General features: G+C 38.4%; 1 protein-coding gene across 2 annotated transcripts in view; it reads left to right on the forward strand.

Moving 5' to 3' along the window:
* CRYZ (crystallin zeta) overlaps positions 1 to 12,790 on the forward strand; it is a 28,299-nt gene extending 15,509 nt beyond the window's left edge. Inside the window, exons 5-9 of one of the 2 annotated variants that reach the window (XM_032155567.2) lie at positions 3,312 to 3,363; positions 7,704 to 7,853; positions 10,744 to 10,845; positions 10,952 to 11,047; positions 11,488 to 12,790. In XM_032155567.2, coding sequence (XP_032011458.1) covers positions 3,312 to 3,363; positions 7,704 to 7,853; positions 10,744 to 10,845; positions 10,952 to 11,047; positions 11,488 to 11,649 — 562 coding nt within the window. In that variant the 3' untranslated portion in view covers positions 11,650 to 12,790. The remainder of the gene's footprint in view (positions 1 to 3,311; positions 3,364 to 7,703; positions 7,854 to 10,743; positions 10,846 to 10,951; positions 11,048 to 11,487) is intronic. The other variant, XM_032155568.3, reaches the window with a different exon arrangement.
* The last annotated feature ends 2,127 nt before the right edge of the window (positions 12,791 to 14,917 follow it).

The raw sequence follows: 14,917 nt of genomic DNA on the forward strand, positions 1-14,917 counted from the left end.
AATTGACAAGGTGAAAAGTGGTTGAAATTCCTCAGGGAGTGAGAACACTGGAGTGAGAATAGAGCCCTCGTGAACATCACCATTTAAGAATGTAGTCAGAGAAAAAGGATAGAGTCGTAAGAGACCGAAAGGATTCCATGACTGGCAGAATCTAGAGGTCATGGTATTCCTTAAGCATCCAGTGAATGCATGGGCTTTGAAGACAGAACGGCCTGGGTCAATGTCTTCACATAGTACTAGTTGTGTGACCTTGGTTAAGTTACTTAAACATCTCAGGGTCAGTTTACTGATTTGAGAAACATAGATAATGACAGCACCTACCTGCTAGGGTGTGGTAAGAATTACCTGGAGGTAATCTGTATAAAGTTCTTAGTACAGGGCTGGCACGGGGTAAGTGCGCAATCACTGCTGGCAGCCTTAGGCATGGCAATTGATACTGCTACTAAGGAGGGAGGCCAGCTGTCAGATGCAACAGAGGTCTGTTCAGAAAAAAATAACAGTTGGGCCCAGCAATTAAGAGGTCATTGGTGACATTGGTGAGTTCCTTTTCAATAGAATGGCGGGAAGAGCTTGATTGAGTGGATTGAGGAAGGAAGATGAAATCAATTCCTTGAATGGAAACTATTCTTTTAAAAATAGGGGAGGCAAGGAAGAGAGAGTAGGTTACTTGAGGAGAGTATGTGGAAAAAAAGGGATTTTTTTTTTTTTTTAAGGATAGACAAGACTTGAACATATTTACAGATGGAACAAGATCTGCATAAGGCAAGATGGAAAGGACTTAGGACATAGGTAGAGAGATTGGCTTCCAGTATGGAAAGGACAGCTCATCCGTAAAACCTAGAAGGGGTAAAGATGATATAATTATGGAAACATTTATGGGTAGGGAGGTGGAGTGTTGAAGGTACTTGTATGTGATTGCCTCACTTTTCACAATTAAGTAGGAGGCAAAAAGTGATATTTTAAGAATCAGAGCTGAAGTGGCACCAAAATGCATGGTCATGTGATTTTTTTTCTATAATAGCCCTTTGGATAGAGTATCAAGGAAGCTAGATTTGAACATTAATCCAGGGCTGGAATGTTGGTGGCACAATTGAATGGGGCAAAAGAAATGAGAGCATGGGGGCTGCAGGGAGAGGAGGCTGGGCAATCTATGGCATCCAGGCTGAGTAGGGACGGAAGGAAGGCCTGGAGCAGCAAGTGGGCAGAAATGGAGCTATCGAGAGTCAGTAATATCTGCAAAGTTGAAGACAGATTTTGAGAGAATATGGGTTTTCAGAATTAGGATAGATTACTGTCATAATATCGGTTATTGGCATCTGATATTTCTCAGGGAGAATGGTTGCTGGTAGTTAAGCCCTGGGAGAGAGTGGCTATAAGTGGAGGAAAATTCAGGAACTGTGGTGCTTGATTTTCTTTCTGGGTAATGCAGAATCTCCTTGACTGGAGCTGGATTTGGGGTGGGAGAGAAAGCCTATGTGCCAGGTCTTAGTCTTCAGTGAGTAGAAGATGGTAAGGGACAGCAGCATGGAAGGCCAGGCCAAGTGCCATGAGCGCCAGGGAAGATGACTGTATTAGTCAGCGTTCTCCAGAGAAACAAACAACAGGATGTGTGTCTGTCTGTTTGTCTATCAATCAGTCAATCATCTATCTATTTGATCTAATCTATCATTTATCTCTATATAAATTCCTTAAGAATCTGTCACTGTACACACACACACACACACACACACACGCACACAGATTGATTGATTTTAAAGAGTTGACCCATGAAATTGTGGAGGACTGGTGTGTCTAAAATCTGTTGCCGTGGGCCAGCAGACTGGAGACACAAGGAAGAGGTGCAGTTTAAGTCCATAGAAAGTTTGCTGGCTGAATTTACTCTTGCTCATCGGAGGTCAGTCTTTGAGAACAAAAGCCTTCAACTGATTGGATGAGGCCCACCCACATTCTAGAGGGTCATCTGCTTTACTCAAAATCCAGCTATTCCAGTGTTGATCTCATTAAAAAAAAAACAAAACAAAACAACACTTACAGAAACATCCAGAGTAATGTTGGAACAAATATCGGCTTCCTTGGCCCAGTCAACTTGACACATAAAATTAACTGTCACAGCGACTCTGCACAAGGATTCAGGAGGGGATTTGCCTGCTTTTTCTCCCCTTACCTCAGGCCCAGGAATTTATGAGAAAGTGTCTTTAGTGTTTGAGGGGCATCTTATAAGAATTTTTGAAAAATTTCGTTGGGAGGTATTTCATATCCCATAGTTTAACAGTAGTCATCCTATCCCCTTATGTTTATGTTTTACTTTAACATATCGTCCTCAGTCCCTTTAGCTCCAAGCAAGAGTGTGGGAGAAAGCTTCACTTATTGCTCATTGTTGCTACTTCTCAGCTCTTGGTGCACAGCTGGGAGCAGGACTCTGGTTACTGTTCTCTTTCCCAGATGGAGCATAATGTTCCATAATGTCTCTGCAGTGTGGCTACCCCACATTGTTCGAGGAAGTAAGAGATCCTTCCTGAGAGTCAGATCTGGATCTCACAGCATCTGCTGGCTTGTGACATTGCCACTGTCCATCTGGAATAGTGAGGCATCCCCTCATGCCTTGCTGCATGTCCCTTCTTTTCAGTATATATTAGAAAAGTAGTCATGTGAACCAGAATTAAAAAAAAAAAAAAATGCCATTTCACCAGACAATCTGGACATTTTAGGGGTTGACATGGGAATCTTTGTGTTAGGATTTATTGCATTTCCTGCTCTTTGACCTTTGATGACTCAGCATTGCTCCCTGAAATGAGAGTACAAGGCTGGTGCAACCTGACGTTCAGAGACATGGAGAAGAAAAATTACTTTCTTTCCTTGGGCAAAAAAAAAAAGCTACTGTGTTTATTTGGACATTACTCTAGACCACAGAATAAAGACCTAGCTCTATAATAAACCTGCTTTGAGGCCCTTTCTGTGGGGATATATGGGAATGAGAGATTCCAGATCCTCCAGGCTCAGCAGTTTCACTTCATGACCCGCAAGGACTGTAGCCACTCAGAAGTAGCACCACATAGTAATCCCAGTGTCCAGCAGCATAGTGCCTGGGACATGAAGACTCCCAATAAATATTTGTTCAAGGAATAAATGAATTGAAGGCTTTGTTTATTCTGTGGAGCTTAGGGAATATTTGGGGCTGTATGTCAGGTTGCATTTGCTCTTTGTGTAAGTGTTAGCCAGACTAAGGGTAGAAATTCCGTAAGATGATGAAAACACCCGAGATTAATTAGCTTCAAAAAATAAGGTGATGTAACTTACACTTTCTTTTGCAGTGCCCGTGTGAAAGCTGGAGAAAGTGTTCTGGTTCATGGGGCGAGTGGAGGAGTAAGTATTTTTTTTTTAATGTATTTTGAAACAAGCTTGGGTTTATGGGTTTCACAGTATAGTTCCTTTGGTCATTTTTAAAAGTCAGATTTATAAATATAGTCAAAGGTGCTTTTTTTGTTTATGTAGTAAAACTTTTGATTTTGGTCTTCCAAAGGTGATGTTTTGTCATTAGTTTAGCATTTCTTGGTTAATAAACTCCACAGAGCACTCCTTCAAAAATATGTTAGATTTTCCACCGGTATTGGGTGTGGACTAAGATAAAGTGGCCTTGTTTTTACCTTCAAGTAGCATCTGTTATACAAATATTTATTTAGAATTTTAAACAGTTCTTTAAGGTTGATATTAATTCCATATTCCCTTAGATAAGGAAAGTAAGGCTCATTAAAGCTTACCTATGTTGCCCCAGACAGCATGGTAAAGCCACACTGTGAATTCTTAGCTCTTTCTATCTCCCTTCCGCTGCTTCCCTGCTGCGCTTTGATGACATCCATGGAGTGCACGTATACAGCCCTGTCCTTAACACCACAACCCATGGCTGAAAATGCTAATGTGGGGGAATGGGGGAAGAGGACTCAGAACTTAAAATAAGCCCTTCAGTGAAATCACCCAACGCACGGCTGTCAGAAACCTCTTCAAGAAACTAGCTGCCAATCTGCCTCTCAGGGGCTTAGAGGGAAAAGTTAGAGCTCTGCAGTTAGAATTTAACAAGAAATCCACATGAACTGTATCAGTGGATGCTTTGGAAATTTTGGAGGTAAGATTTTGCATTTTAAAAATAAAAGGCCTGGGGGGCTAGATGCTTACTTTGAGGAGGCTGTTAACCCTTTCAGAGCACTGTGTATTCTGGAAGGTGGATAGAAAGAAGTAACCTATTAAATGGCACATTGTCCCCTGAATAATGAGTGGTATCCTGAAAATGTGAATTTACCTTTGAAAGTGCCCAGGTAATTTCAGTCCTTTTTGTCTCTGTTTCTTTAGGTAGATGAATCATGAGGTTTCACACCTAGCTTCCTGCACTTCAAATAGATCAGTTCTAAAGGATTTCACCGGATCAAACAATTTATTAAAAAACACCAGGATTGTCTTTATGGGGCTTGAGAAAATATGACAGATATACCTTGTCCAAAACTCCCATTGTTTAACTTCACTGAAGAGGCTATTTTTGGGTTAAATTAAATTTAACCCTAAATAACTAAAGGGTCTGTCAAATACATACATTTATTTAAATTACCTTGGCTTTCAGAGAGCAAACTTCGTGCTCTGTGCAGAAGGGAAAGATTTAAGTAGGAAGGGGAGAGAAGAGTTTAAAGAAAATCTCTTTACATTCCCTTTACCCTCTTGTAAAAAGACCGGTTGCTTCACCATGATTTTTTTTTTTTTTTTTTTTTTTTTTTTTAAGGTAAAATCCACACTGTTCTCTGAGCTGGCTGAGTTTGTTAAATCCTCGGCTGGCAGGGATAGGCTGGTGACCTGGTGTGTGAAGCGCTTCTGATCCTCCCTGTCCTATGAGAGGGAAACAGTACTGGGTTTTGCCTTACTTCTGTTTGTACTTTCTGTCCTCATTTAATTCAAATTCCTTTGGGATTATGTTGTGTTTTTAAAATGGTGTGGAATTTATGAACACAGCTATTACCCAGATATGTTGGTGGGGAGTGCCCTATTTTAGTGTTAGCAAAATAAGTAGAAGAAAAATAGTTGACACATAATGGTGCATAATCTGTCAAAGGAGTATTGCTGGTATAATTGTCAATAAGAATACAATAAACAGTGCCTTTTTAAAAGAGCTATTGAATGCCCTTTTAAAGCAGTTAGAACATAAGGAGATGTAGTTACGTTAGCTTTTTAAAGTGTGGTTTTATTAGAGGTCTTTTATTTAGATTTGAAAATTAAAATAGAAAATCAATTGTGCCCACCCCATAGTGGATTGTGTTTTATCTAATTGGATATCTCTTTCCTCCATCAGACAGTGGGTTCCGTGTATTTGTTTGTTTCAGTTAAATTCCTCTCATAACCTGGCTGAGTCCAGCCTCGTTATTCCCATGTGCCATACAATCTTTAAGGTCCATTTCAGGCCTGGAAGTCTGTTACAACTTTAATCTGTTTCTATCATTATTTTTCATCTTAATTCTTTTCTTGCCCAACCTGGTCCTCCCTGTAAATCACTGGTTATGAGTAGCGGGTGATTCTGCATCATTTCTCCTTCCGCTCTGGGACATTTGGCAATGTCTGAAGACATATTTGGTTGTCACAACTTGGGGAAGGGGTTCTGGCATCTAGAGGGTAGATATCCTTCAATACATGGGATAGTCTCCCACAGCAAATAATTATCTGGCCCAAAATGTCAATAGTGCCAAGTTTGGGAAACTCTGCTCTAAATGTTTGTGACACTTATTTGTACCATCATTTGTCATCTAATCAGACATATTTCCTAGTATTGTTATTTAAATAATTGCTCTTTTGTCTATATTCTTAAATTACTTTGATTTCTCTTTTATACTAAGCATATTTATCTGGTATTCTGGTGATTTCTTACAATCCCAACACTTTGGGAGGCTGGGATTTTGCCAGGTTGCCCAGGCTGGTCTCGAATTCCTGACCCCAGGTGATCCACCCGCCTCAGCCTCCTGAAGTACTGGGATTACAGACATGAGCCACCACGTTCCACCTAATCCTTTGGCTTTAAATACCATCCGTAAGATATTGAATCTCTAATATGTATCTCCAGTTGAACTCTTTTGAGTCCATACTCATATTCAGTGGATTGCTGCACATCTTCGCCTGTAAGTAGATGAGCACTGTGCAGCTCAGCATGTTCCAAGTGATTCTTTTAATTTTAGAGACAGGGTCTTGCTCCATTGCCCAGGCTGGAGTGCGGTGGCACGATCACTGCCATCTCAAACTCCTCAAACTCTTGGGCCCAAGCGATCTTCCCGCCTCAGCCTCCCACATAGCTGGGAGTATAGGCGTGCACCACCACACTTGGCAAAGTGAAATCTGGAGATTTTCACACTCTTAGTGCTCTCCAGTCTTCTCAGTTACTCTACCCAGTTAATCTGGCCAAAGACATAGGAGACATCCTATATTTTTCTCTTTTCCTCATCTCCCCATTCAATCTGTGAGAAAGTCCCATTAGCTTACCTCTAAACTGTATCTGAATTTGTTTTTTCCAGTGCCACCACCTTTGTTCAAGCCAGCTTCATCTCTTATCTAGACTGTTCTAACAGCTGCAAACTGATCTTCCTCCTCCCATTTTCCTCGCCACCTTCTTTGTGCCTCACGTGTAATTGGAGCGACCTTTTTAAAGCCTGAGTCAAGCAGATCATTTCCTGGCTTAAGCTCTCCAGTGATTCTGCATAGTTTTTAATATGCTCAGAAGCCTCTACCTTCACCCCTCAGATCCTGTGTGACTCGGCCTTTCTGGCCTCGTCTTCGACCCTTTCACACATGCCCCTCCCTGAGCCACACTGCCCCTCTTTCTGTTCTTTGACCCCAACTGCATTCCCACCTCACCAGGTTAGCCATGGCCATTCACCATGCCCGCGGCATCCTCCGCGTGGCTGACCGGATGTTCTCGTGGCTTGTTCCTCACTTTTTTTCAGGTCTCATTTTTTCAGAGTGGCCCTTCCTGATGACCTAAATAACCCCTATTCCTATCTCTTTAACCCAACAGCCAGTCTTATTTTTTTCTTAGCACTTTTATTTCCTGTATTTATTTTATTCATTCATATGACTATTATCTTCCTCCACCCTTAGAATGTAAGTTTATTTCTCACATTAAGTACCGTGTCTAGCACATCATAAACACTTCATGAACATTCACCATATGGATGAATTAGTTAATTTACCCATATACCTGTCTCTTCTACTTAAATGGTAGAGGCCTTACATTTGTTATTTAGAATTTCGTATGTGCAGAGAAGTCAGAGAGCAAGTTCTGATCATCTTTAAACCCTGCAAACATCTTGATGCAGTGGTTAAAAACTCAAGTTCTGCAGTCAGACTGGTCTAGCTCCTGTTTCCATCTCTGCATATGACTTGGCCAAATTACTTATAATTTGAAGCTTCAACTTTCTTAGCTGTAGAATAGGGACAATAATAGTATCTACTTTATAGGGTCGTTGTGAGGATAAAATAAAACAATATGTAGAAATTATTTAGTATGGTTCCTGGAATATTTTAACGCCCAATTAAAGTTAGCTGTTTTTCTTATTTCTTCATTTACCCTCTTAAGTTCCTTAAAGGTAGGGTGGGTCCTATAGGAATCTTAAGTTCATTGTATGTAAGTGTTTACAGGAATGTAGAGAATATATAACTCTTGGGTTATATTTGTTTTTCAGGTTGGATTAGCAGCATGCCAAATGGCTAGAGCTTATGGCCTAAAGGTTTTGGGCACTGCTGGTACTGGGGAAGGACAAAAGATTGTTTTGCAAAATGGAGCCCATGAAGTGTTCAATCACAGAGAAGTGAATTATATTGATAAAATTAAGGTAAAAATTTCCACTGTTTTACAAATGTCAAACTTTGTTCCTTGGAGACTTGCGTGGTTTTTTAATACGTTTTTAACCAACTACTCCTTTAAAGCTGTTTGCTTCCTTTTTTCAGTGCCTAGATGAGTTTTTATGCGTGTTTTAAAACTTTATTTAAAAAACAGAGATGTCTAAGTTTTAAACCTTCACTATGATTTTTGTATTGTTTATGTGTATTAAATAGAATATAGCTTCTCTAGACTCTTATAGCTAGAAAAATTGATTTTTTAATGCAAATAACATTTTAAGTAAAGCTGCAGCTTTGTATTTGCAGCTGTGAGGTGTTCTTAATATAATTTCTACTGATGTGAATTCTCCATGGAAGGTGAGATATCCGTAAATTACAAACTGGATCTGTGTGGCCCAGGGAATAAAGTTCATTTGTTAGCTGGATGCTTTGGAGGAATAATCACTACTGCATCTGAAATGGTGAGGTGGCATTTAGTTAGTTGCTGCATTTAACAGAATTCAAGCAGATTCTGAAGTTCTTCGCTTGTACTGTAGTAGCAATTTGCTAAACACTTATTGCTTTGCTAATCCTCAACCACTTCCTCATGTTAGGGAGATTAGAATTTCCCAAATATTGAGTACTGTGTAAACTAGATCATTACAAATGAAGGAAAAAGTAGGAGTGAGAGTTTATTACCTTTTTGGCAATCATCTTGCCAAAAAGCCGAGCAAAAGCACTCCTTTATTATACGTCTGGGGAACCTAAGATCTAGCACTCACTGCTGATACCATTATCGAAGAATATTCACAAAGATGAAAAATGGCCCATTATTTTAAGAGTATGGTTTTTGTTTAGCAACAATCTAATTTTAAGACCATGAGGTCTTGGGAGCTTCCACTGACTTCTGCTTAAGTCTCTCCCTTTCTCAAAAACATTCTCTTAACCTTTATCTCACCTCCCTTTCTCTCCTCCTCTTTCCCACAGAACTTCTTGAAAAACTAATATTTATTGCTTTTACTTCCTTACCTTCCACCACTTCTCACTGCAGTTTTCCTTATAGCCCAAGTATTTATACTGCTGCTCAGAGGTCACTGAGAAGCTCTTATTTAACAGTCTGCTGGTCTTCTTTCAGTCCTCATCTTGTTTGATTTTTCAGGAGCATATGACCCTGACCACATTTCTTTGAAACAGGTTCTCTTGTTACTTTCCTGACTTTTCACTTTCAATCTCCCTCCTCTTCATATTATTTAATATTCATATTCCTTAGGTTGTTTTCACTTGGTCTCTCATCTTCCCTGGTGCTACACTTTCATGCTGATCAGTCTCATATACTCTTGTGGCTCCTTTACTACCCATATGCTGTTGATTTCCAAAACTGTCTTTGGCCTGAGTTCACTTCCTTGATGCCATCAACCCGCTAGACATTGCTACTCATCTGGTTGCCCAAGACAGAAATCCTCATTTTATTTGTTTTTCCTGTCTTTTAATTATCATTCTCCCTCCCACCCAGCAAGTTGATTACCTCATTTTATCAGTTTCATCTCTGATATGCCTTTCAAATGTCTTTCCTTATCTCTATTCTGCTCACCACCATAGCTTAGTTTAGGCCTCAGTTTCTCCAGCCTTGACTGTTATGAATAACTGAGCTAATATCACCTTTTATCTGTGCTGTCATCTCCCTCTTAAAAAAGATCTCCAGAAATAACTAAAATGGAAGCTTTATGAGGAGAGTTTTGTTTTGTCTCTCTGTTCCCTACTGCACTTGCACATGCAGTAATAAACACCTCTAAGAAAAAAACAAAACAACAACAACCACACAATCCAAGTCTTTTAACATGGCGTTCACTGTATTTTCACTATCTGTCCCAACTTACAGTCTTCTCTCTCCTACCTCTTCCTCTCCCTACCACTCCCCCTTACCTGATTACGTTCTTCAGTTCCGCTTGTATTTCAATCCTTGTGTTCTCAGTCCCCTCCATCTTTGCTTTTCTGTTTCTTTGGTCCAGACTGACTCAGCCTCAGGTCTAGCTTCCTCTTACTCATCTTCCTTTCTTTGGGCTTGGGAAACTCCTATTAATCCCTCAGGGCCCAGTTCATCGTCTCTGTGGAACTTTATCTGACCATGGCAGGCAATCAAACCTTAACCTTTTTTCTCTGTATTCTATGATTTATTTCTGCTAATGTGTTACTTCGCCCATTACCTTATGGCTATGACTGTAATATTTCCCGTCTTTCTCACTAGTTTGTTTTGAGCTCCCTATGTTTGTCTTTGTATTCCTGGTATCTAGTGCAATCCCTGGCACAGGGATTCACTGGTGTGTGTGTGTTAAAATAAAATGAATATAATGTAGATGTGTGTAGCTTTTTGTAAGAGCCAGCATCCAACATGCAAGAGCCCAAAAGAATTAGTGCGTCAGATTGTAAACCATTTAGAACAAAACCAAATGCACTAAAACAACAAAAATCATGCAAAACCAAACAGCTAATGATATTTTCTTTTGCTTTTTGTTTATTAATAAAAATGGGAGCCCCCTGGGGATTTGGGGCTTTTGATTTGTTGTTTATTTATGAAAGTTTATTTTAAAGATAGAAAATTTTCAGCTAAGGAAAAGTCTTTTATGCTCAAGTTGAGTCTAGCACCTGAAAATTCCCCCACAAATTTTATTTCACTACAGCAATGTATTTAGTACAAATCTTTATCAGTTTAGATGTTCTGGCTGGTACCTTGGAATTACATCATAATTATATAATTAGATTGTTTAAAATTTCACATTATTAGTCTCAAAGATGTAGCATTTATATATCATTTGAAACATATTTCTATAATATCTTGTACAGATGGTAGCTATTTTACAGTTTTTCACTTGCTATCTTACTCTACATTTCTCTTTTATTATATAGAAATATGTTGGTGAGAAAGGAATTGATGTAATTATTGAAATGTTAGCTAATGTAAATCTTAGTAAAGACTTGAGTCTTCTGTCACGTGGAGGACGAGTGATAGTAAGTATTCCTTTTCTTTTTTTTTTTTACCACTTTAATGTTTTACCACAATTTAACACTATTTTACAATAATCTTTAACTGTAGACTTGCTGTTTTTCATATTAGGTTGTTGGCAACAGAGGTACTATTGAAATAAACCCACGGGACACCATGGCAAAGGAGTCGAGTATAATTGGAGTTAGTTGCTTTTCCTCAACCAAGGTAGGAAAAGAAGTACTTCCGGTTTTGGTAACTTAAACGCTGGTACAGTTTGCGTACTCAGGCAAACTGAAAGTTTGCGTAGATGTTAAACTTAGTTATATGACTAGAGGAGTTGGTCAGGATTAGTCACCAGAAGGACAACTAGGGTGACAATATAATTTATATCCAAGTAAGCATACCTTTTGAGATAGAAATGTGATACTAGTAATTATTTCAGGACAATAGATATTTTGTACACTAACACTGTCTCAGGCAGATAGGACTTACAGTTACCCTGTAGAGAACTACTTTTTCTGTAGTTCCAGACAAGTTGACAAAAGTCACACATTTGTAAGAGACTCTTCATGGTATAACACTTAGATTCTGAAGTATTTTTAATGCTTCTGAAAATTAAATCATATGGTTCACTACAAAAAGAAATTTGTTTTTCCTTTTCCTAGGAGGAATTTCAGCAATATGCAGCAGCCATTCAAGCTGGAATGGAAATTGGCTGGTTGAAACCTGTAATAGGTTCTCAATATCCATTGGAGAAGGTGGCCGAGGCTCATGAAAATATCATTCATGGCAGTGGGGCTACTGGAAAAATGATTCTTCTCTTATGATGATTAATTCTTTCATGGATTTCCTATGTAATTAGAGGTACTGTCTTTCCCCCAGTTGTACTTACCCTATCTTTTCTTTAACTAACATTCGATTCCATGAGCTTCTTATGTGAAAAAATAGGATTTTTCTTTAGAGAGCAGAGGCAGAAGAGTAAAATTCATTGTATAGCTAGCAGTATTTTTTTATGCCATCTGTCTCAAATCAAGGAGTCATCATAGTAGGAAATAGCATGTTAGTCATCATTTGGCATGAGGGTGCATTCCAGTGATTCTTAATTGATACTTGATTAATTCCATACCTTTGATTAAAACATGCTAGTTCAAAATAAGACTGCACAGTTTCCAAGGGTTTTCAAGCCTACTTACCTTTATAAAGGTTCTCTAGTCTCTGATTAGCCATGACTGTATTGGACTTTGAACATTTTCTGGACTAAAAACCTCTATTCTAAACTAATCTCATTTGGATGTGTAAGTCTTTTGTAAAGGCAAGAATAAATAATGTCCAGGACAATTTATTAGTTTTCTCAGTATTTTCCCAAATATTAGAATATTTACTTCATTATTGGTTGGCTGCCAATGACCCCATATGTTCTGTGAGAATAGGAGCTTTGTCTTTGATACAATACATAGTCTCCAAATAGGTAATACTTCTCAATTGATTAGATTTTCAGAGTAGATTTAGAGTTATCTGTTTGTCTGGTGAGGGTCAAATATTTTTGTTGAAATAATTAAGCTCAGAAATTTGATAAATTAAGAATTATCTGCATTTGTCTCATAACATAATAATGTGTAATAAAGTCTATAGGAAATTGAAACCTGCTTTTCTAGTTTTTATAGTATTTGTCTCTCATCACTTCTGCATAGCTCCTGACAGTTACTTCTTAACAGTGTTCTATGCTGGAAGCCTTTATCTAAACTAAATACAGGGATGACCTCTTAGCAGTCTTGCCATCAATATTATATTCAAGGAAATAAAAGTTTGGTTATTTATTGTTTTTGTTTTTCTTCACATGAGCACATCCTTTTGTCTTGCTGCATTATGTGGTTGATTGTTTTGACCTGATTTTTTCTGTTGAATGACAATTTCTGGCTTGAATGTGGAATCCTGCTTCAGTAATAAACACAAAACACTGCTAATTTCTATAGTTTTGAAGGATATCATTGGTTTCTGGCTGTATGTGCCATGGCTGAAGTGTTTTTGCTATTAGCATTTTCCAAGTTTATCCACTGTTTCTTTTACAGGTTAACTACCCTGTAAAATTACTTAAAAAAAAAAAGTGTTAAGGCAATGTCATCAATATAGGCTAGCATTTTATGTGCATCCTAAAATGGAGGATTCCTTTCCATGTAACAAAGTAAAATAATTATTCTGTAAAAGTCAGTTTAATCTATTTGTACATTTGCCTCATCCATAGAAAGAGCTAAAGCATACAGATGACTTAACACTTTAAAATACATTAATACAGTTTAATTAATTTTGAAGCCACAACTAGCCAAACTGTGTGCATTAACTACCATATTTATGAATATGTAGCACTGGGTGTGTTCTCTGCATAAATCTCTATGGTTTTAGTGTTGTCCCAACTTTCAGCCAACTGCATTCACTACTTGGTTGGTGCCTGTGGCCTTCGCGCTACTACATAGTCATCAGTGCCTGTTCTTGATGAAAAGTAGAGAATAACCTGTATAAACAACATTGTTTAATTCAGTCTTTTGGATTTCTATTCCTAGTTGCTTTGACTTCTGTGACTTAGTCATATAATGTATTAGAGGCCAAATTGGTCAGCACCCTGAGCCCAAAAAGGTGAATCAACATACCAAAGGTCACATGACTAGGACATTCAAATTCAGCTGACTCTTTTGTACGCTGTTGATATAAAACCATAAATTTAAATTTCCAGACCTTTGGCTTTCCTTGCTCACTGTACCTCTGGCTTCTCTAATGGATTATTATATGCATCCATTAGTTCAACAAGTATTTATTGAGTACCTAGAGTCTGAGAAAGCACCCTGTTGGAATTTGAAAATGCAGAGATATATAAGACAGAGTCCATATCCTTGAGCTTATAGTTGAGTAAGGATGAGACCCAAGTAAAACATTTTAGAATATAAGGGAGTGTCATACAGGGTTCTCCAGACAAACAATAAAATATATTAAGAGATGCATTTGAAAGAATTTGCTCATGCAATTATGAGGACTGGCAAGTTAAAATCTGTAGGGCAGGCCAGCAGGCTAGAAATACAACTAGTTTCTATTGTTGCAGTCTTGCAGAATTCTTTCTCTGGGAAACCTTAGTTTTTGTTCTTAAGGCTTTCAACTGATTGGATGAGGCCCACCTGCATTATTGAGGGACATCTCCTTAAAGTCAACTGATAATTCTGTATAAACATATAAGTAGCACATGATGACTATGTTGACACAAAACTAACCATCACAAGGGTGACAGACACAGAGGAAGGGCACTTAGTGTAGCTTGGGATTTGCAGTCACACATTTAATACATTTGATGCATTTGTTAGCTGTCTCCATCCATAGTAGCTTTAACCATAGAGGTAAAAAATAGGATGCTTCTGAAAGGGGGAAAAAAAAACTAGCATTTTTTAATGTCTTTAACTCGCCTGTTGAGACAAGAAATTGTATGTGTGCCAAGGGGCTTCCCCAATTTGTAGTATAAAGAGCTTTCTTTTTCTGCACAATTTCCAAGAACAGCAAAACCTGTCAGGTCACCTCTTTCCACCTCCTTGACCATATCTCGCAAACAGAAAAACACCTCAGCTCCATGCTCAATCATTTCTAATGCTTTCATTTTTTTAGTAGAGTGCTTTAAAAAGTCTTTTAAAAATTGTCATATGACAATTTTGCTAATCCATAGGGCTCATACTGTGGGAACTTCCTACATCCAAGGACAAGGCCTAGGAAATGTTATAGAAACGTAAGTTCACTTTGGTCTGTGTCGACCCCTAAGTCATACATGGCGACACTCCATGTGTGTCGTTAAAAGTGAGTCTAATACTGATCCCAAAATTATGTGATGTGGATGTTCATTAAATGTGCTAAATATAACTACAGATCGCAGTCCCTGATTTATTCATTTCCAACTTCATGTAAAAATACCCACAAAACTCCAGCAGTACAAGAGAGTGAAGAGAAAACCATGTGACAAAATCCACTGGGAATTTCTAACATCAGTGTCAATCATTTGATTCGTTGAACCAAATTATCTACAGAGCAGGCAGGAAAAAGCCACAACTCAATCACTGCCTCTAA

Source organism: Hylobates moloch, unplaced genomic scaffold (genome assembly GCF_009828535.3).
Source record: "Hylobates moloch isolate HMO894 unplaced genomic scaffold, HMol_V3 SCAFFOLD_5, whole genome shotgun sequence".
NCBI classification, from domain to species: Eukaryota; Metazoa; Chordata; class Mammalia; order Primates; family Hylobatidae; genus Hylobates; species Hylobates moloch.